Source organism: Paramormyrops kingsleyae, chromosome 1 (assembly GCF_048594095.1).
Source record: "Paramormyrops kingsleyae isolate MSU_618 chromosome 1, PKINGS_0.4, whole genome shotgun sequence".
Taxonomy (NCBI): Eukaryota; Metazoa; Chordata; class Actinopteri; order Osteoglossiformes; family Mormyridae; genus Paramormyrops; species Paramormyrops kingsleyae.
The window spans coordinates 993,782-1,017,188 of NC_132797.1; the positions used below are offsets into that span (position 1 = coordinate 993,782).

General features: G+C 45.0%; 2 protein-coding genes across 4 annotated transcripts in view; both read left to right on the plus strand.

Moving 5' to 3' along the window:
* Positions 1–18,902, plus strand: part of LOC111854600 (dedicator of cytokinesis protein 4-like) — a 99,704-nt gene extending 80,802 nt beyond the window's left edge. For both annotated transcript variants that reach the window (XM_072711728.1, XM_072711730.1), the window contains 10 exons: positions 2,477–2,653; positions 4,420–4,503; positions 4,758–4,877; positions 5,112–5,218; positions 5,733–5,859; positions 6,175–6,256; positions 6,989–7,098; positions 7,610–7,682; positions 13,789–13,850; positions 16,679–18,902. In XM_072711728.1, coding sequence (XP_072567829.1) covers positions 2,477–2,653; positions 4,420–4,503; positions 4,758–4,877; positions 5,112–5,218; positions 5,733–5,859; positions 6,175–6,256; positions 6,989–7,098; positions 7,610–7,682; positions 13,789–13,850; positions 16,679–17,122 — 1,386 coding nt within the window. In that variant the 3' untranslated portion in view covers positions 17,123–18,902. The remainder of the gene's footprint in view (positions 1–2,476; positions 2,654–4,419; positions 4,504–4,757; positions 4,878–5,111; positions 5,219–5,732; positions 5,860–6,174; positions 6,257–6,988; positions 7,099–7,609; positions 7,683–13,788; positions 13,851–16,678) is intronic.
* A 640-nt stretch (positions 18,903–19,542) lies between these two features.
* immp2l (inner mitochondrial membrane peptidase subunit 2) overlaps positions 19,543–23,407 on the plus strand; it is a 150,377-nt gene continuing 146,512 nt past the window's right edge. The window contains exon 1 of one of the 2 annotated variants that reach the window (XM_023832706.2): positions 19,543–20,123. The gene's annotated coding sequence lies outside the window, so the exon portion shown is untranslated. Of the gene's footprint in view, positions 20,124–20,850; positions 20,888–23,407 lie in introns of those variants that run through there. The other variant, XM_072711736.1, reaches the window with a different exon arrangement.

Here is a 23,407-nt window from a genome sequence, read left to right on the forward strand (position 1 = left end):
CTGTGACGCCCAGTCATTGGGGTGATGGTCACTGTGACGCCCAGCCAGTGGGGTGATGGTCACTATGACGCCCAGCCAGTGGAATGATGCTCACTGTGACGCCCAGTCAGTGGAGTGATGCTCACTGTGACGCCCAGCCAGTGGGGTGATGCTCACTGTGACGCCCAGTCATTGGGGTGATGCTCACTGTGACGCTCTTTCAGTGGGGTGATGCTCACTGTGACGCCCAGTCATTGGGGTGATGGTCACTGTGACGCCCAGCCAGTGGGGTGATGGTCACTATGACGCCCAGCCAGTGGAATGATGCTCACTGTGACGCCCAGTCAGTGGAGTGATGCTCACTGTGACGCCCAGCCAGTGGGGTGATGCTCACTGTGACGCCCAGTCATTGGGGTGATGCTCACTGTGACGCTCTTTCAGTGGGGTGATGCTCACTGTGACGCCCAGTCATTGGGGTGATGGTCACTGTGACGCCCAGCCAGTGGGGTGATGGTCACTATGATGCCCAGCCAGTGGAGTGATGCTCACTGTGACGCCCAGCCAGTGGGGTGATGCTCACTGTGACGCCCAGCCAGTGGGGTGATGCTCACTGTGACGCCCAGCCAGTGGGGTGATGGTCACTGTGACACCCAGCCAGTGGGGTGATGGTCACTGTGACACCCAGCCAGTGGGGTGATGGTCACTGTGACGCCCAGCCAGTGGAGTGATGCTCACTGTGACGCCCAGCCAGTGGGGTGATGCTCACTGTGACGCCCAGCCAGTGGGGTGATGCTCACTGTGAAGTCCAGTCAGTGGGGTGATGCTCACTGTGACACCCAGTCATTGGGGTGATGCTCACTGTGACGCTCTTTCAGTGGGGTGATGCTCACTGTGACGCCCAGTCATTGGGGTGATGGTCACTGTGACGCCCAGCCAGTGGAATGATGGTCACTATGACGCCCAGCCAGTGGAATGATGCTCACTGTGACGCCCAGTCAGTGGAGTGATGCTCACTGTGACGCCCAGCCAGTGGGGTGATGCTCACTGTGACGCCCAGTCATTGGGGTGATGCTCACTGTGACGCTCTTTCAGTGGGGTGATGCTCACTGTGACGCCCAGTCATTGGGGTGATGGTCACTGTGACGCCCAGCCAGTGGGGTGATGGTCACTATGACGCCCAGCCAGTGGAGTGATGCTCACTGTGACGCCCAGCCAGTGGGGTGATGCTCACTGTGACGCCCAGTCAGTGGGGTGATGCTCACTGTGAAAAGGGTATTTTTTTTCCTTTTCACTGGATTCAATTCCCTTATTTATATGGTTTGTTTATGAAATATAATTGTTTTGTATTTTCTTTATCTAGGGGAGTTTGCTGTGTATGTGGTGGTTGGTTGTGCTGCTGCTGGGAAGGCAGGGAAGTCAGCTGCTCATTAGGGAGAGTGAGGACAGGTTTGGGTGCTGCTTACTTGAGTTATACTAGGGGGGGGGAAGAATATCAAAGATTACCAGTTAGTAATTATGTAGCCCTTATGAGACTGCAGCCAAATGCAGAGGCATGGTGGGAGGTCAAACATAGCTGCCATGGTTTGTTTGGTTTGGTATGAGTTAATTTTGTGTTTTATCTTTGCACAGCTCACCCCATGCTTACCTGAACAGGTGGTAGGTTCCAGTTAGGTGAGGTGGTAAAGGTGAAGGCCAGGAGAGAGAAAGGAAGGGGGGGGGGGCAGCTTGCTGTGAGGCTGTGATTTTAAACCTGTGTTTGGTTTTCTTTAGTGTAGATGGTTTTCCCGGGAGACTGTTTTTTTGGGCTATTGTTTCATTATTATTTTTGTTAATAAACCTTACAACCTTCTGCACCTATTCCTGCTAATTGGACTATTTTTTTCCCCAACATCCTTTTTAATGGGGTTGGTGTGCCAAAACCATCCCATTTCCCTTTAGTTCCCTTCCTTTAATGGAGGGCCGGCGGACACTCACTGTGACGCCCAGTCAGTGGGGTGATGCTCACTGTGATGCCCAGTCATTGGGGTGATGGTCAATGTGACGCCCAGCCAGTGGGGTGATGGTCACTGTGATGCCCAGCCAGTGGAGTGATGGTCACTGTGACGCCCAGCCAGTGGGGTGATGCTCACTGTGACGCCCAGTCATTGGGGTGATGCTCACTGTGACGCCCTTTCAGTGGGGTGATGCTCTTTCAGTGGGGTGATGCTCACTGTGACGCCCAGTCATTGGGGTGATGGTCACTGTGACGCCCAGCCAGTGGGGTGATGCTCACTGTGACGCCCAGCCAGTGGGGTGATGCTCACTGTGACGCCCTTTCAGTGGGGTGATGCTCTTTCAATGGGGTGATGGTCACTGTGATGTCCAGTCATTGGGGTGATGGTCACTGTGACACCCAGCCAGTGGGGTGATGGTCACTGTGACGCCCTTTCAGTGGGGTGATGCTCACTGTGATGCCCAGTCAGTGAGGTGATGCTCACTGTGCTGTGTTATTACGCAGATGGAAGTGAGCCCGCTGGAGAATGCCATCGAGGTGATCGAGAACAAGAACTTGCAGTTGCGGACCCTGATCACACAGTGTCAGGCGAGGCAAATGCACAACATCAACCCGCTCACCATGTGCCTCAACGGGGTGATCGACGCCGCTGTCAACGGGGGCCTGACGCGCTACCAGGAGGTAAGCCCCCCCTGACCTCCACAATGGTCAGATACCCTGGCAGATTTAGGGGGCTCAGCACGCTCTATATTTTCAGGGGCTCAGTCAGCAAAAATTCACTGAGGGGAACCCTTACTTAAGTCAATAAAATCTATGGGGGGGGGGGCTGTCCAGAGAAATGTACAAAGGGGGCCCAATGTGATGTTTTGTCATGAGCACTGAGTCTGTTACTGTAGATTCATGCAGGTATTATTGTGTAGAAAATGTCACATGCAAGACTTTGATATGAGATGTGAAAACAGCCCGAAGTGAGTCCTGCATCTAGTCCCGCCCCCCTCCCTGAAGGGGACTGACGCCAGCAGTCTGATGTTTCCACCATCACATTGAGCTCTGCTGGAGAGAGCGTCCATATCAATTTGCGGGGCCCTATTCCTTAGGAACTGCAAATGAGCCTGAAATGTCATTTTATCCTGTAGCGAGTCTGACACGTCATTGCTTGGAAATATTATAAGAGAAGCGTAAGTCAATTACGGTTTGTTATCTGATAGTATAAATGGCAGATATGCCCTTTGGACTGCTCTGCAGGAACCAGCCTGTGCTGCTAACATTTAGATTTATATGAGCAATTTTAGCTTCTCCCTCAGGGCGAGTCCAGTGCCATTCTTATTAGAGAAATCTTGTTATTCTCAGCTCCAGATTTCTTGTTATCTGTTGCTTTATTTCACACCAAGGATTTTTTCCCCTCCGTTCCCATATTCAAAACAGAAATTGTATTTATGAAATCCAAGCCGCATAGAATAATCCATTTTATGCTGCTTATGAATCATTGCTGTCTGGAATTCTGATTCATTTTCTTATAAAATTATTCCACTTCTGAAATTATACCCATTCTTAAGAAAATAATAGTGCTTGCAATCTGCACTGATTGGCTGCAGAGGAATCTCAGCAGAATGTGGTGAGTAGCCTCAGGAAGAGGAAGAGGTCCTTCATGGGAATGATCCCCACACTGCCCTGCAGCCTGCTTTCTCCGCACTTGTGTTTTAATCTGTTTTGTCCTGGAGTGTTTGGGGGCACATAATTACACTGGCAGATCCACCATGATGATATTTACGTCATCCTTACCATATCATTATTAATGAAGTATTAAAGCTACACTTTCCACCAGAAGCTCAGTCTCGCTGCTCCTGTGTGAGGCAAAGGTTTCGTATCTAACTGTCTTTGGCTGTCTTCTTGTTCTCCTGGAGCGGTATCATGGCTTAACACCCTGCTTCTTCTGCCCCCCCTCCCCCCTCCCCATGCATATGTTGCATTTTTTACTGCATTCGCTCCAAGTCTTTGGAGCTTGTGTTTGTACCCTGAGAAGCTACAATCCCAGCTGTCAGACTCCTTTACATGATATTCTTATGGGATGGACAGGGTGTTTTTTAGGCCACTTGTTCTTTCCACCAGAAGTTTAGGTAACTCTTCACTCAAAAGAGTTGCGTGATGCTAGGAACTGTGCTGAGAAATGCATCCATAATGAAACATTACAGCAGACAGATTACAGTAATTATTTAGAGAGGAAGGTTAGGCTCAGGGATCAGGAGACTTGAAACTTGGTAGATTGTACCCAGACCTTGTACTATTCTATATGTACACATTTGTTGGACATGCAGTGATGGTGCCATCTCTAAAGGGTTGTTACTTGAGGTCTGATGCAGTGTTTCTGTGAGTCACTGGGTGTGAGTGAGCGAGAGAGAGGGAGAGAGAGGAAGACAGAAACAGACAAGGCTCCTGTTTCCCCTCAGGCTTTCTTTGTGAAGGACTACGTGGCAAGCCACCCGGAGGACTGTGAGAAGATCGGCCGTCTCCGCGAGCTCATGCTGGAGCAGGTGAGTGTGGAAGAGCAGCAGGTCCAGCTTTTTCACTTTCCTGACGGCTTAAACGTGGATGTGATTGAATATTATTACCAAAGCAATTCAGGTCAAGTGTTTTGCTATGGTGTACAATAGGGGCTCCTCATCTGTTTCGATTCTGTATCCACACCCTTAACACGACTGGCCCCTTGCACCATCTGCGGTGTGCGATGAGCGTGTGCCGCGGTGAGACTGTGTGTGTACATCTAGCACGATCGTTTCACCCTCAGGCACACATCCTGGGGTACGGCCTGGCTGTGCACGAGAAGTTTGTGCCACAGGACATGAGACCTCTGCACAAGAAGCTGGTTGACCAGTTTCATCTCATGAAGTCCAGTCTGGGAATACAAGTGAGTCTTAAGAATAACATACATCAGTGCAGGAAGTATTCTGATGGCAGTGCTTACAGAAATGATTGTGATGAAGACTGTAGTGAGGGGGAGGATGATGCTAGTGAAGGTGCTGATGGTGAGGACAGTGATGACGATGATGATGATGATGATGGTGAGGATGGTGATGAGGTTACGGTGAGGATGGTGATGAGGTTACGGTGATGATGGTGACTGACATTGCCGTTTTTCCAGGATTGTCCAGCCTACCTGCCTTTTACCAATGGAAGCCCGCGTACCTACATGGGCTCAATGGTCAATGCTGTGAGCCCTGATGGTGGGCGGGGAGTGATGAGACGTGGGTAAGTGCAGCCTCCGCCTCATCTACCTTCGCCCTACTCTCAGTGTGTTTCGCTGACATGTGACATTGTCATGTGACTGGTTTTACCTTCCATTCTTTAGTACCTGTGACTAACTGTAAATACATGGCTACAGTTTATGTATTATTTAAGTAGTTATACTTTCAGTGTGTGGCTCAGTGGGTTAGTACACTGTTGCCAGTTCAAATCCCGGGGTCAGCAGAATGATGTCACCTTGAACAAGGCCTTTAATCCCCAATTGCTCCAGGGACTGTCTGACCCTGCTGTCTCAAAAAACAAGTGTTGCTTTGGAAAGTAACGGAGAGAGATGTGAGTAACAGAGGGAACTGCGAGTAACAGAGGGAGCTGAGAATAAGAGAGCTGAAAGTAATAGTAGAGAGAGCTGTAAGTAACAGGGAGCTGAGAGTAACAGAGAGAGCCGTGAGTAACAGAGAGCTGAGAGCAAGAAAGTGGCCTGCCTCTCCTAAACGCCTGTTCTTCTCTTCGGTGGTCCCAGCCCCAGCACCCTCAGCTACCCAGCAGCGAACCGCTACTCCTCGTCCTCGCTGTCCTCCCAGGCCTCAAACGAAGTGAGCAACATCACAGGCCAGTCGGAGAGCTCGGACGAGGTTTTCAACATGCAGGTAGTGTTCCGTCGGGTGTGGGGCTGTTTTCACTGCTGTCAGACTGGAGCTAATGAAGGCCCAGCCTTGACCGCTCTGCAGGGATTCAGGACAGTCCTGCCCCCTCCAGTCACAGGGAGGCCTTCTGCTTTGGCCGGATAGACTGGGCTTCTGTTTTGAACAATAAAAACCTCCAAAGGCTGCTTTACTTTTGAACTAATAATTCGTATCGATTGAGGGAAGCTGGATTTTTAAACCCGCCGGGCTTCTAAAGCACTCTTCCACAGCCAAATACGATCTTCTGATGTTCTTAAGATGTTCTGTTGCGGTCCACAGCCCAGCCCATCTACCTCAAGCCTGAGCTCCAATCATTCTGCCTCCCCCAACGTCAGCAGCTCCGCCCCCTCCAGCACCAGAGGTCAGTGCCAAGCCCCGCCCCGCCCATGGACACATTTACCATACTGGTCAAATGGAAATGCTACTGGAACATAATAAGTTAATAATAAAATAATAAAATTAAATTACATTGTGAAGTTATATTTAATAAATGTGACTTGTGATAGTCATATCAGTGTGTAATGATAATTTATTGTGGATTTTTCTGTAGTTGTTTATCTGGATATGAATGACTGGATAGGCTTGCTCGCTCTTCCCTAACTCTCTGGCCTGTGGCCCCACCGCCAGTGGGAGGTGGTGGTGGGGGGGGGGGTGGCAGCAGTCATGTGGTGACCTGTAGGCAGATATGCAGGCAGCTCAGCCTGTGCCTCTGAACTGTGACTGTAAAGAGAATATATGAAGACATTTACTCTCCCATCGCCAACCTTGTAACCCGGGGAGCCTCATAAACTGCCGTCAAGCTGTAAAGTGTTTGTAGGAATGACAAAGACTCATTCCTAAATTGCCCGCATGAAAAGGGGTTGGGCCCATGCGACAGGCATCCTGCAGTGTGGAAGCGCTTCCTGAGTGTCCCCTGTGCCCTATCTTTGTGGCGTCTTGCTTCCTGAGTGTCCCCTGTGCCCTGTCTTTTTGGCGTCCTGCTTCCTGAGTGTCCCCTGTGCCCTGTCTTTGTGGCGTCCTGCTTCCTGAGTGTCCCCTGTGCCCTGTCTTTGTGGCATCCCGCCCATGTCATCGTATTCCCGATGCTTTCCAGGTTCACCGCTGCCATCTGAGAAGAATAAGCATTCCAGAGAGAGTTCCTGCCTTTCTCCCCGGGACAGACCCTGCAGCGCCATCTACTCCAACCCCCTGGACCCCACACAGGTAAATGATATATACTGCACCATGCCAAAAGTCTGTACATGCCTCGCCTAGCTGTCTACAAAGGACAGTGATAGTGTTGTATCACGTGACCTGGTCACCTGACCTAAACAAAGTACAGATGGTTTGGGAGGAGTTTGACCAAAGAGTTAAGGAAAAACAGGCAATGAGTGCTCAGCATGTGGGACCTCCTACAGGACAGCTGTAAAACATCTCAGGAGGCCACGTCATGAGACTGGACTAGAGGAGACAGTAGGGTCAGCCAGTCCCTGGAGCAGCTGGGGTTAAGGGCCTTGCTCAAGGGCCCAATGGTGGGATCACTCTGCTGACCTGGGGATTTGAACCAGTGACCATCAGAATCCCAATCCACAGAGCTGCCCCCCCCCCCCCCCCCCAACAAAGATAAGATAAGATAAGATAAGAAGATAAGATAAGATAAGATAAGATAAGCCTTATTGATGGTGTTCCTGATAGCATGCAATGCCAGTGCACTGATTCTCGTCCCCTCTAACAGAGGATACTGCCACACCCTATGGGAGATGTCATGTTGCCACGCAGTGACCCCAGTCTCTCGGCACCAGACAAAGGTAAGGTGACGCTAGCATTAATGCCAATACCACGGTATTACCCCGGTCAGGGCTGCAATAGTAACAGATAATCTGACACCTTCATGTGTGAAAATGTATGATGAAGGCTTGAATGGTTGGAAAGGTGACGTTGTCTTATTGGGGTCAGAGGATCTTAAAAGGAGATGGACGAGTTGTATCCTTTGTTGTTTTGATGTGAAAAATAACTCCCCAGACCAAAAGCAGCACTGCAGATATAGTTAAGAGCTGTGCCACAGTTTGCCACAGAAGCCCAGTCTATCCGCCTACAGCCGACCGTAAGAGCTGTGCCGCAGTTCGGTGTGGCTGGGCCGCCTACGGCCGACCGTAAGAGCTGTGCCGCAGTTTGGTGTGGCTGGGCCGCCTACGGCCGACCGTAAGAGCTGTGCCGCAGTTTGGTGTGGCTGGGCCGCCTATGGCGGCCCGTAAGAGCTGTGCAGCAGTTTGGTGTGGCTGGGCCGCCTACGGCCGACCGTAAGAGCTGTGCCGCAGTTTGGTGTGGCTGGGCCGCCTGCGGCCGACCGTAAGAGCTGTGCCGCAGTTTGGTGTGGCTGGGCCGCGTACAGCCAATTGTGACAGGAGATGGAACAGTGGCCCCTTTAATTTCCCTCCCATTAGATTAAAGTCTTGGAAATAATCATCACTGCTCTGGATTATTTTCACCCCAAAATTGGACGGACTCTTGCTTTGATCACGCTGCTTTTATCTGCGTTGATTTCAGTGTGCCATTAAGAGATCCCTTCATGCCGTGCTGAGCTCTTAAGGATGCTTAGCTTTTGGGGGGGTATTTATTTTTAAAGGCAAGACTCTCAGGCAAAAGAAAATCATAAAAAAACAAAACTAGCTGCACTGAAGAAAGTCAGGTTCAAGCTCTGGTCTTTGATCTTTGGAACATTAAAGAGTTTGGTGGAGGATCAGCTCCGAAACTGGAAAGGAAAGAGACAGATTGTGTTTGCTTAAACATTTTTATGGTGGTGTATGTTGAAGAGGACACAAAGTGGAAACAGTGTGTTTCCCTGCGGTGAAGTATCATTTTTGCAGGAACATACAGAATGAATGAGATTGTTTACAGTTAAAATTCATATTACTTTGTTACAGTCAGATGTATAATGTTACCCTTCTGAACTATTGCTCAAATATGGAGAAAATGTCCCACATTTCAGTGTATTCTACAAGAGACCGGGAACTGCAGCTCCCCCCCAGCCAGAATTTCATCATTAAAGCAGAAACACATACACCTCCCATCAATTCATTTATATTTGCTCATTTACCTCACAGTCTTTTGTGTGCACTATGTATATTATCTTTGTACGTGTACTTGTTTTATCTATGCACTTGTACTTGATATGTGATTGCATCTGTTCACTTTACATACCTTGCTGCTGTATGCAACAGAATTTCCCTCTTGGGTCAATGAATTATATCTCATTATCTTATCTTAATTTCTAGGTTTACCTAGAAATGGCATGAGCATATGTGCCACATGAAGTCTTGCTCTTTATGCCAAAATGTCCTTTAAGTCGAGTTAATTAAGCATGCAGGGCTTTATGGGATGGAAAGCCAATTTACTGTAGTATTGTCAGGGTCCCGCAGGATATTTTTAATAAGGGCAGATGAATTCCTTTGGGCTGCTTTTTAACAGGCAGACATTGATCAGACTCTCAGTATATTTTGCCTGTTGAGGTATTGAGCAGAAGTCCTGGTAGCTGACACTCTGACAGGCCTAATAAAGCAGGACATGCTGTTCACCCCTCATCCTGTACAGCCCGTGAACATCAGGGTGAGAGCACCCTGAGACTGCCACTAGCGTCTCTCCTTAGCACTCAACACTCCTACATGCACTCCTGGGCCCGCATTCACAAAGCATTTTATCTGACCACTAACAGTACCCCTGAATTGCACTAAAAGTTTTTAACTAAGAGTTTTTTTCCTAAAATCTATTCACAAGGTCGCTGAGAGCAACTTTTAGTTAGAAAGGAACTAACTTTTAGTTAGAAGCCGACTCCTAAGCTAAGATAAGACTCCATCGCTATGACTGACGTTGGTTCTCATGCACGAGCTTGTCTGCAATCACCCCAAGGAATGGTTGATGAGTGTACGAAATGTATGAACTGCGCAACATCGCATAAACATGAATACAGTGGAAACCACTTATAGTGAATAACTGCTTACATGAATCAAAAAGCTTGGGACAGAATCATTCCTCTACAAATACTGTTTAAATAATTCACTTATTGTAATCAAGTCGTCTGCTTACAGTGTTCTGCTCTTTTTAAATATGACAGCATATGGAAAAATTTAAACTAACGTTGTTTTTTACTTTACTTTGATTGCCCTACTTTGCCTTGCAGTAACCTGTCTGCTTCTGGCTAGCTACCTGAGGCTAATGATGGATGCACAGAAAACGTGACGGAAAAAGAAAGGCATTTTCTCTCAATTACGAATATAGACTCATCAAAGTTCATGATAAATTGCCAAAACCAAGCCATATTTTATATGCAGTACTGTATTATAGCATATTTGAATTATACACCATTCAGTAATTTCATTTGTACAGTACTGTAATTTGAAAAGCATCTGAAACAGCTTCACCTTATATTCATGTAATAAATATACACTCGTCAGGTGGTAATCTGCCTGAGACAGAAAGAAAAGAAAAACATCAGTCAAAATGATCATCCACGTATAGTGATCAGTTTCATCAAGACAGATGTGATCACTATAAGCAGTTTCCATTGTATATGACTGGGTTGTTTTGGTTTGTTGGTTACTGCATCCCTCACAAGCTCCACAACAATGCTTATTCCCTCCCGACTGAGGCGGTATCCTTTAAGTAATTCAACGTTCGTTTAATGTTTCTAAGACCTTGTCACATGGGTTGACAGCAGCCATTTTGCGACTTTGTGAGTTAGTCTCAGTCACTTAGGAGTCTCGATCACTCTTTAGTTCTCCCAGATTTAGGTTCCACTTTTAGTGCTAAGGGACTTTGTGAATTGGTCTTAGTCAAAAAACTTAGGAGTCCTACATGTAGGACTGACACGCCCATTAATTTTAGGACTTTCTCCTAATTTGGAAAGTTAGGAGCTACTTTTAGCCTTAAGATGCTTTGTGAATACAGGCCCTGTTTCCTAACGCTATTTTACTACTGTTACGTTTTCCGGACTTGCTAGAAGATGTTATCAGAGGTGGATAGTTTAGGTCCAGAAGGTAATAATCCAGACCAAGATTTAGTTTCAACCAACCAGGGTGGCTTTTCCCGAAAGCTTCGTAATGCTAAGTAGTTCATTATCTAGTACCTAAGATTGATTGTTAATTAGCACGCATTTCCGAAACCCTTTGTAAGTAAAGTAGTTTGTTATCTCGTTTATAGGTTTACGAGAGCTCGTTATTTTCTGCGTTGTTCTTTATTTGAACTTTTGCCTGCTGTCCTGTCACAGGGACACAGATCGACCGAAATAGATGTCAAAAACACATTGATGATCTTTATTGGACAACATAATAATGCTGATGGTATAAGAAGAGGTTAGTATTGCAATATAAAACTATAACGTCGACTATAAATTGGAGCAAAAGAGGCCTGCTGTTATAACACCTGCATGCCAGTTTAGCACATAACAGGCTTGTGCACCACTCAGAACTGACTTGAGAATGACCTTGAAAATAAAATTCAATTCATAAATCAGGTGAAAACACGGTGCTAAACTGCAGTTCGACTTTGAATATAAGGAAGTAGAATTAAAATGGAATTCATTTCACATTAATTCATATACATAGTGAAAGTGCAGCTTTGACAATACAGCTTAATGTTTCAGTATGAACTGCCCAGCATGTTAACATAAACAGCACACAGTGAATCCCACCCTAACCCCACCACGCGATCAGGAATATTTACGGCAGCAAAAATGAATACCACACCCGAAGTGTCACCTGTAGAATAAATAATTTAACTGTCATTTTGTGTACCATGGTGAAAGAGCACTTCATACAATCACAACAGTAACCCTGTCACAACCCTATCCATCTGACACGTCACAGGAAAAGCTACTTCATGTCTACCTCACAGATGGTAACACACATAAACAGTTAAATGTGCAAAAACAGTAAATATATGCACAAGGAAAAGGACTTAGAGGGATGACATAAACCTAATGCATATTGGTAGAATAGGCTAAAACAATTACACAATTATTATCTTACAATCATACAAAGTTCACTCACTAGTACATATGTAAGGTTAATATACATCTGCCATGTAGCCTTTTGTAATTATGTTTTGCTAGATTAAATGACATTGATGTGTTGTATGACTGCACTGAATGGAAATGACTTAAATTCTCTTACTGTCATTTCAACACCTTACAGGGTGTGAAGCTACGTAATGAGCTGACCAATCAAACTTTATATTTGCTCAGTCACATCTTTTGAATTGGGAAGGTGAATCAAACCTTAAAACCAGCAATGGCAGAGAATTATGCAAATTAACAGAAGACAGAGCTTCCACTGCGCCGTCCAGGAAGCCAAGTTGCTTTTGCTGTTGATCATGATCCCTTTGCTCTATCTCAGTAATGAACTATTCATTGAGAAATACAGGCAGGTCTGGGGTGAAATAATGAGCCTCCTTGGTCCTGCTGCAGCTGCAGGATAAACTGGAGCAGCAGCACTTTGCCCTCAGTGCACCATGCAGCTTCCCACAGCTCTGCTTCTTCGCCACAGGTGGATCCTTGCAGACCATAGGTGATGCACAAGGCCTCATCAAGGCTGCTGTGTCCTGCGACTGTGCATTGATCACATTTCTGCTGCACCGTGCACCCAACTACATACAGTACAGTGTCCAGCAGGAGGGGATGCCTTGCATGACACTAACATTGGTTTTCGTGCCATTGCAGGCACACCTGGCATTGTAGGTGCAGTGGATGGAACCCTAAACTCTATTCGTATTTGCAGCTCCATGAATCCCACTTGCACCTGTCAATAAGGGTTCTTGGCACTAGGCCTAAATGTCCAGGTGACATGCAACCATCAAGGACATTTTACAGACACATGATGGTTATATTTGGTGTGTTTGCTGGTGGCTGGTTATTGGGAGACAGAGGGCATCCTCTTAGCGAATAGCTGCCGCCTCTAGTGCCGAATCCCCAGACCGTGGCTGAGGAGACGCCCAACACCACAGGGCAAAGACACACCCTGCTGTAGAGGGGACTCTGGGCATGTGAAAGATGTCATTCTGGTGCCTCACTCTCAGAAAAAAGGGTAAACATTTGTACCTTTGCTTGTCAATGGGGCTGCATCCCCAAGGGTCTGCCAATTGTACCCTTAGCTGTACATAATTCTAGCTTTTAAGGTACAGAAATGTAGTAATTATTTTATTAAAATATATATATATTTATATATTTTATCGATTTTCTAATTACTTTGTTTTTTTAAATCTGCATATGTCTGGTGTAACAATTATGTAACATAATTTCACCACTGAAATACATGGAATCGACGTTCCTGTTATCAACAGTCTGTGCTTTTTAAGTATTACTTAAAATTTGTTTGTTAATTCTGAAATAACGATGGGTTTTGGGAAACGCACATAGGCCTCACTTGTTCTTTACCTACGTTGTTCTTTATCTTGTTCGTTATTCACTAAGATCGGGAAAAGCCACCCTGGTTGGTTGAAACATAATCTTGGCCTGGATTATTACCTTCTGGACCTGAACTATCCACCTCTGAATGTAATGTTGTCTTACACTTATTACTGTTTGTTACATATTTGCCAGTTACAGATGTGAGTATATTTAGATTTAGTCCTAGGAGAAAAAGCAATTTCCTAAAAGTTTAGAGTTTCCTCTTTTGTAATCGTCTGACTTCTCCACATGGACACCTGCGCTCTTCTGAGGAAAGCTGACTGTGAGTGGTGAGCTTTACTCACTGCTGCATCCTGACTTGTGTTGTACTCTCTGGTTCTAAGCACTCTGCGTATTTGAAGTCCCTGTTCACTTCCTAATGCAGCAGAGAGCAATTTAGCAGCTTGACTTTGGCAGTATCTCTCATTTGCTGAGGATGGAGCCTGACATCACTTGTTCTCCCCTGCCACCCACAGGATCTCCGACGCAGACCCTGAGGTCGCTGTCCCCGGTCCCCATACGCACATCTCCGCAGAAGGTTTGCTCAGTTCCTGCGCTGTCTTCCCCCTACATTTCTCACAGAGGATCAGGGTCACCTGAAGACCTGGCTGGGCTCCTCAAACCATCTGTCCATCCATTCCCTGTAACTGCTTGTCCTATTCAGGGCCGTGGGGGGTCCAGAGCCTATCCCAGAGGATATGGGTGCAAGGCAGGGAACGACCTTGGATTGGGCACACACACACACAGGTCACTCACACACGCACACCTACAGGCAGTTTGATAACTCCAATTAACCTCAGCCTGTTTTGGGACTGCGAGGGGAAACCTGACACAGGGAGAACATGCAAACTCCACACACGGAACCCTGGTCCGGTAGGTGTGAGATGACAGTGCTAACCAGCCCCACCCCCCCTAAACCAAAGCTACCATTACCCATGCTCACGCCCCCCCCCTAATATCTGGGCACCTGAAAGCCCAGCCCCCCCCGAACCCTAACCCCCCCTGAGGTGCCCTCCTATCCACCCCTAGCTTCTGTACAGGTGATGGGTACCCCAGGGTTCTTGCTTTGGAGAGCCTCTGGGCCTTCACCCCCACCCCCCACCACAGCTGAGCCCAGCCTCAGTGAGTTCCACTGCCTCACGTCGTACCTCTAAGTGGCAGCACCTGTGCATGAATGGGCGCATATGTCTGTCACTTAGCCTCAGCGCATCACAGGCATGGGCGGCAGTGCATGAAAAATGCAATTCTGTTACAATACAGAGTGAACTGCGGGGCTGTAACTTTGTATATATTCATGAAAAACACCTTCTGCATGGGTTATTTTATTACGAAAAACACATACAAAACATCACCGCACAGAGCCTAAACACAAAATTAAAATAATACAGAAGATTTGAAAGTATTTGAAATGTATCAGAATTAATTAATTTGAAATGTTCATGGTACAAACAAGGTGATGTGTCTGTAATTTGGTGCTAAGGATTCTGGCATGTGAAGAGGCTGTGAAGAGCACTTAAGGGTTTGTGGAGACCGGGAACGTTTTACCCCTTCTGAACTCCTTCGGATCCAATCCTGCTCTGATCTCATGCAGTGGAGTCCCCCTGTCCCCCTGTCCCCCTGGGATTTCTCTGACAGTCGGTTCCCCTGTCCAGCACCACAGAGTTCCATTAATCCTGCCGTTCTGTCGATTCCCCTGGTATTTCTCGGACAGTCGGGTTCCCCTATCCAGCATCGCAGAGTCCCGTTAATCCTGCCATTCTGTCCATTCCTCCAGAATTTCACGGACAGTCGGTTCCCCTGTCCAGCGCCGCAAAGTCCCATTAATCCTAATTCCACCCTTCGGTTGATTCCCCCAGACTTTTTTTCCCCACGGTGCACATCGATTTCTGAAGCTGGTTCCTTCCTGTCATGTAATGCCACAAATTAGCCTTCTATTCCACAACACACCAGAGGGCACGCTAAAGCTTTTTAACTGTTCTGTAAAAGACTAAACTGATTAAACTGGCAGCGTGAGTTTAAGTATAAATACTTCGGCAAACAGCTCTTAGCTGAGTGGTATTTGGTTTAAGCTAGCTTCCTGACGTTAGCCCGAGTTCACAGAGAGGATAGGAGGGCCTATTTGTGCTAACGTGTGTATGGGTCCATCAAGGGTGGCTTCCCAGAAGCCTGCCTTGGGTAAGCAGCAGAGACCATGGTTGGGCATGCTTCCTGGCAGATGGCTAATGGCCTCGCTCCAAGGCCTCGCCTGTGTGCCGTGAAGCACACACGGCTAACTGAGTGTGCTCAGCTTGATGGGCCACGGTCAGGCGCAGGGTGGTCACCCACATGGTTGTTGCAAAGATGGGGAGGAAATTAATGATTCCTGGAGCAGACCTGTGTTCTACATCGGTGTTTCCCATGTGTCTGCGTTTGACATTGGAGAGCGTCCACCTCATAACTGCAAATACGGGGCCTCGACCCTGTGATGTGGTGGGTGTCTGTATTCTGTTGCATGAGGGACTGACTATAACAAGGATCCTCAGTGGACTCACACAATTCCCATACCCCCCCTGGGGCTGGATCTAAGCATTGGCAGAAGGTGCCTGATCGGCACTAGGCGGCCCAGTCAAAGCTACTGAAATGTATTGGACCCCCCTGCCCCACATACACACACAAATTTATTTCTGGTTGCAAGCCAGAATCACCATATACCCCCTCTCCCCCAACGAGAATTTTTTGGCTTTGTGTCGCTGATTTGGACCTTGGGGGAAAATGATAGAGAGAGCCAGTGATAGAGCCATTATAAATGCCTGTTGAAAATGGAAAAAAGCATTAAGCCTGAATGTAACACATGGGGACAGATGGAAAGGTTGGAAACAGCTGGATTACATTCTGGGTCGGCACTGAGCGTCTGATATGGACCAAAAGGTGTATAGGCTTTATATAATTTTCAACCTACATAAGGACCACAGATAAAAATGATATTTTAAGACAACTCATACTAATTTACAATTAAGTGATAATGGATGTATTGATTAATGTGCTTCTTCTTTACATAAATATGGCAACAATGAAATGTCACCTCATCCACCAACGGGCACCTCTAACTGGCTATAATTGGACATTTGCTGATTCATGCATTCATTCAGTCAACATGATCAAATTTAGCACAACACAAATATTATCACAATGGAGATATTGACTCTTAATTCCTCACCCTTGATTTATACCATCTAATTTGAGCCTCTGCTGTATTTTTAGGCTCCAGGATGAAATATTGGGTAATAAAACCTAAGTGAGGCCTGGCCACATTTACTTTGCTCTCTCTTGCTCCCTCCTGGGCTTCTCAGTGTCTAATTACGGTCCCTCCGCTGACTCCATCTACAGAGCTCTGTGCCCCCCTTCACGCCATCGCCGACTGAGTGCCAGTCGGGGGGGCTGGTGTCCAATTCACCAGCGCTGTCTGGCAGCTACAGCAGTGGCATCTCTTCGCTGAGCCGCTGCAGCATGTCGGACGCGTCGGGCCTGGAGGCCCCGCCCCCCGGAGAGCTGGCCCCGCCCAGCATGCTCACTGCCTCCGCGTCAGGAGGCTCCGACGAGCTCCTGCGGCGTGACAGCAAGACACCGCCACCGTACAGCGTTTATGAGCGCACCAACCCTCGGCGCCTGGTGCCTCTCCCCCACGGCCTGTCCGTCCTGCCCGGAGTGGATCCTCCCGCCCTCCCGCCCAAGCCCTGCCAGATCCGGGCCACCAAGCTGGACTTGGATCCCCGAAGGGCTGAGCAGGCGCCTCGGCCCAGACCGCTGCCCAGGAAGGTGTCGCAGCTATAGCGCCTTCTGCTGGTGCCACCGGCTTATTTTGCACTTAGGTTGTGTTTTTTTGGTAACGCCAAGATTACAAATGAAATATGAAAACAGATTTTTAAATAGTTGTGATTATTTTTTATTATTATTTCTTTGGTGACATTCAGTCCAATTCAACCTTCAGTACCTTTAGGACTCAAGCCCAAATATGAAACTTAGGGGAAAAAAATTGTTGAAATTGCATACATTAAATTAAGAAATATTTTTGATAGATGTATAGATAAAATACATGTATATACTGATTAAAAGATAACTTTGTTTTGCCTTAAATGTAATATCTCTCACCTTGCTGTTGTTGAGGGCCTGTAGAAAAATCTTTACTTTTATTTTCACAACGAAGTGCTGGATGGCTCTGGCTTGTTTTTTTTTCAGAATAGCTGAATATCTACCCATCCGTTTGCCGGAAGATTATATGTGCCATATGAAAGACCGATGGGATTTTCCGAGTAATGTACCAAAGGAATATAGAAACTCTTTTATATAACTGGAAGATTAGAAACTAGAAAACTGACACTGCTTCAGGTAGCAGTGAACTTCTGTTTGCGTCGATTTTGCGAAATCAAGGCTGATTTTCTGGCTGCATGAGGCCTGTGTAGAACAGTATTGTCCAGTAGTAGGATTCCTTATATATGTACTAAGGTAGAAAGCACAAGACTCAGAAAGCCTTGCTAGCCGATAGCAGAGTAATCATCTCACGGCCAGTGGGGGCATTAGCAAAAGTGGGGTGTGAGAAGGTACCGATGCAATTGAAATTGTTCCTTTTTTGTGCTAAGGTCCTAGACTGGCAAAGCACTTGCACGAGGGGCTCTATTCCAACAACAACAAAATTAATATATTCCACTGGCAAAGGGTTTGTCAACCTTGTCCGCAGCGAGATGTCAAGCTACGTGTTTGTATAGCCGAATATTTTTCGGGCAGTTTTTCTAAATTGTTTGGCATGGAGGCAGTGCCACTGACAGGGTGTGCAGTAAGCTGTCCCTTTTATAGTATTCAGAGGCTCACGGGCAAAACACAGGTGGCTGGGAAGTGTTTTAGGAAAACATTGTTTTGTAAAATGTTTGTGGGAAATATCGATCGTCTCTTTGAGTGGTTTTTGACTATTCAACCACAGTATTCATTGTAACTTTAACATTTTTGTATTTTTTTGTGAATTTGGGATTAAATATATTTACATGAATCGCTACTTGTGAAAATGTAATTTACATTGATGAGACTGTTGTAAGTATGCCAAATAGCTTGTTGAATACCACTATTGTACATATGTGTTTTTAACAAGATGTAGCTATATGAATTTACAGCTTTGAATGTTCCAAGAAGAATTATAATTATAAATGTTTAATATCCATGTTTAGTGACTGTAGAGAGAGTACATTGATTCATAACTCAATCAAATAACCTGTTGAATAAAACACACTTGGAAGACAGTTTTGCATAAGACTGACATAGTGGTATATTTTGTGTAAGAAAACACAGTCAGTCCCTTACCGAAGTTATGACATTTTATTGCTCACTCTGTGATTTAACGGCACTTTATTCATATTGTGGAGAATGGGCTAGTTTTCTTTGCTTAGCATTTGGACTGATCTCAAAGGATTCCCTTTGACCCTAACATGACGCATTTAGTTAGTGACAGAGGAATAAAGTACAGTATTTGTGTGTTTTGTTTTCATGTTCTTGATGCAACATGCCTTTAAACAAATACATCGGGCATACATTATCAGCACAAAAATAAAATCCTTGAACTTAATGCAACTGTATGTCACTGCGTTTGACATCAAACTTGATGATGGATGTAGTGTTACAAACTTTGCCTCACCGACATCTAGCCCATATAGCTTGGACTTATATTTTACCATTTGCAGAGCTACATATTTCTGAGATTTCGTGCCATGTTCAAACATCCAGATTCAGCCACCATGCATCTGAACACTCGTCATCCATTTTAGCTCATGTCCCAGTAATAAAGTAAGACAAATTCGGGGCTTTAAAGGTGATGTAACCTTGACATAAAAATGTTAAGTACTGAATTGTCCTGACTGCTGACACCTTGCCCCTATATTTTCCAGGGCATGCCTCAGTATACTGTAGGTACATCTATAAGTATAAATCCACGACTGTTTTGGTCGATATATTTTTTATAACCGGTAGGCTACCTGGTCACCTTGGTCCCGAGCAGCCGTTTTTATTCAGCATAAATTACGCTTTGTCTGCACATTTACTGCCAGCTCCCCGATGCGATGTTCTTTGTCTGTGTAACGGCGATGCATGAGCAAAGCGTTTATAATGATTTCTCCCTTGTGCTGCCGGGCTTTTACGCGGATGGCCGCCGATTGCCTTGGAGTGGGATGATTTCGTCTACAGTAAACTCTCGGGGAGTGCATCCCACTTTCACTCAGCCCACTAAATATCCTCCACCTTCCTTAATCGCTTTAACCTAGATGTAAATAGTTGGTGTTCTAATCAAAAGCGACAGTTTTCCTGCTTTGCGGATGAGCTTGCGGCGTAGTCATGTAAATGTTTTTAGCACCGTTAAAACCCTCCTCTTTCACACCTGTAAGCTCGGTTTTCGTACTTGATTATTGAGAATTTTTCAAGGAAATTACTTTGGGATGAGGAGCGCTGCTAGACTCGACTTCTCGCGCAGCGTAAGCAGGGAGCATGACGCGGCACAACTTTCAACAGCACCGATACACTTGGGAAAAATAATATACATATGTAGGTTTAAGGAGCTACAGCTGGAAAAGAAACGCCAAATGGTTTATTGTACTACGTGTAATAGTTAATTTAGGTTAATATTACTAAAGTTAGAAGACACTAAAATTAAAGACAGTTTAACATTGGTCGGCGAGGGCGAAGCGGGCCACAGATTGGACACGCTTGTGGAACATACGGGGCGCTTTAGGACCCAGCGGGCATCCAGTGTGAAGCTCATCCCGGGAAGCGTGCGAGCGCGTACGGCGCACTGCTGGTAAGTGAAACGACCTCCCAGTAAGGACTGGCCGCGATGGAGCGCTTGCGGTGTTCTATAAACCGAACGACGACATGACGGCCCCTTTTACCGGGCCGTGAACACATGAGACAGTGATGTCTATGTCCTGTCCACTTAGCTGCGGTCTGTACATGTGGACACTGAGCGGAAAGTCCGGAGACCCGCTGCGCCGTAGCTAGTGTTTTATAGTTCAGTTATATATTGTTTTCAGTTGTATTGGTTTCGATTTCGAAACCGCGTGTATTTATGTGTGTTCGGTGAGTTGTGTCCTTGATTTGTAGGCCGAAACATTCAAAGCAGCCAGCACCTACACTGTGGTTAGTCAGGTTTCGCAGCTATAACAATGTCACAATGTGGTCTTTAAAGTGCTTGAACAAGTATAATGGTGTGAGTCATTTATTTATCCAAGGTGATTTTATCTTCACAATTATAGTTTAAACTGGGGCTCCAATAAATAATGATCTCTCAAACAGTTTGTTTACTGCCATATTTTAATTTTAACTTCAGTTAGATGTATGACAGGCGTCTTATAGTTTCACAACGTACATTTTTTAACAGCCTTATTTTAAAGAGAACTGTTTAAAGTGCTTTTCACCCGTTTAAATTCGGCTTCAGTGAAAACCCCGCCCCGGCACGGTCACGTGCCTGTTGGGTTGCCCTGTTTTCTGATTGGCTGTATGGCTGCCATGTGCTCTCATGTCCGCAGTTCAAGCTTCCGTGTTAAATGCTGCCGGAGGCAAGTGGTGCGTATTTATTAATGTCCTTTTCGTGCCCTGCCTGCGTTTCGACTAATGGTATAGCACCATTACCCAGATTTAGAATGAATTAAAAATGTTAGCCATGCGAAGTAGCCTCCAGTAAATGAAAGGTCCCACCTTTCCTTTCTCATAAATATTTGCTTGGCTGTCATAGTTTAGCATATTCATGACTTCTTCGCAAAATATTGATCCGTTAATTAATATGATTTTTTATTTTTTTTATTTGAATTTTCAGTGTCAGAGAAAATAGAATTTAGTTGCTGGCACTTGTCTCAGATATCCAGTTTTATGGATAATACCATCAGAATTCAAAGGCTTTCAAAATTATAACTTAAGTACTCAAAATTATTCATCTTTCAAGCACTTAAGGCTTTTTTAACGAATGGAATATTAATGCACTTGTAGCCTTCAAAATTATTTCAGCGTTGTTTTAAATCTGTTATTTGTGGGAATGATTAATAGCTTTTAAAATAAAATGTATAGTTTCTTTCTGCGGATCAATAACGTACAGTGTCATCTCTGTCATATCAAAATTAACCTAAAATTAAGCTAAGTGAGTTGGCCTCTATAAATCGCTGTAGTATGTGAATCTGTCCCTTACAATTGAGTGCTTTCTCATCCAGGTTGTTTACTGCCTCAGGCCTTAGGCTGGACAGATTCACCATAATCCTGCACTGGAGAAACCATGATGGCTGTATGCGTGTGTGAATGGGGCTATATGCACGTCACTTAGACACATGCATCTGTCTGTATTGGACGCTGCATCCTCGGTGCGTGGTTCTTCCGGAATGGATCACACTGGAATGTGGCTATTAAATGCTGTTTCTGAACCAGATCCTCATACCTATTTGTGTTTTCATTAGTGATGCACCGATATGGAAATTTCAGATTTTGACACCAATATCGATTGTTTTGGTGGTTCTACTTAAGTTTAAAGATAAATAAATAAATAACATTACAAATATATGAAAGTTTTTTTTGATAAGAAAACAACTCTGGCATATAACAGTCCCAGAGCACTGTATTTTATAACCAGGGATGCACGTACACTACCAGTCAAAAGTTTCTGCACACAGATTTTCTACATTTGCTTGTTACTCGCTTAACATTTACTAAAAAATACTCAATATTCTTTGCTAACAAATAAATTTACAGCATGTTCACAGTTCGAGTTTATTTGCAAGAAAATGTCATATCTTTGATTAATCAAAGTAACCTCCTCTAGCAGTTATAACAGCAGAGAAAATTCGAGGCATTCTTTCTACAAGGGACATTAAATACTGCCCAGTTTCAAGGGGTCAAGCAGTTAAGTATTGCATTTACAGCTAAAGGACAACCTAGAATCTGACTGCCATCACCAGAATTAATAGCATGTCAAACATGCACTGTTACACACTCTTTCCGCGTTATGAAGGAAATTAGTTTTATTTGGCTTAATTTTCATTTATAGTTGTTCACTCAACTTTCCAGTGCTAACAGGAATAAAAAACCTGAAGTTTATGAAACAAACTGAAAAGTGGTGAATACCTGTGGTGTGTAAAAACTGCTAGTGTAACTGGTACATAACTATGTATTAAGCTATAAAAGCGATAGGTGCCTCAATCGATTGTTATAATGACGCAAATGAGTACGTATTTTATGTGGATTTGTGTTGTTGTAACTAGAAATTGCCATGCATTTTAACCTCTATAGTGCAAATGAAGTACGAATTAGCATATAAAGATTAAAATGCACGGTAATTTCTTGTCATATCACTGCAAATGCACATAAAATAATTATGATAAGGTGAATGCGTACTTGCGTACCGATTATGTGCCTCCCTTTTTATAACTGTATACATTTTATATATTTATAACAGAGAGGGTCTGGTCATCAAATGTGATAAACTCCGTAATTTAGATTTAGTCTGCAGTTTATTCAATTTGTTCTGAATTATCAATTGAATCAATTTTAAGGGAATTTTAAGCAAAAATGGAGCACTGAACTAAAGAAACAATGAATTAAATTATATTGTGATAATTATCAGTACATTTCGTGTGAAAAAAAAATGTCATATCACATTGCCCTAGTCGATAATGTCCAGATAAGCTGTAAATTAATCAAAAGTGTTCCCACTAGAGTTAACTAGTTTCAACTTTCAAATACTCATAAGTTATCAGTGATATTCAAACTGGTTAAAATGCAGGTAGTTCTGCACGTTAGTAGTTTTGCCACAATGCCAGTACTGTGCAGAGTAACATAATCCAAATGGCTGAATGTCACTGTCGAAAACATGAAAGCTCTACATCTCTCCACATGGCGCTCTCATCTTCTCATCCTTCTGCTATACCTGGTCATTTCAATAGGGAACAGCAGAGGAGGTCTTCTTTCATAATTTAAAAAAGAAAAATGTGTGTCCTCTGGTTGTAGTTTAGTAATTTGTTTATTTATTTGTTTGACTTCCCCAGCTTATGGAGATTCTCTGAACATGTTTCTTAGCTGCATCTGGGTAGTTATGAAGTTGGA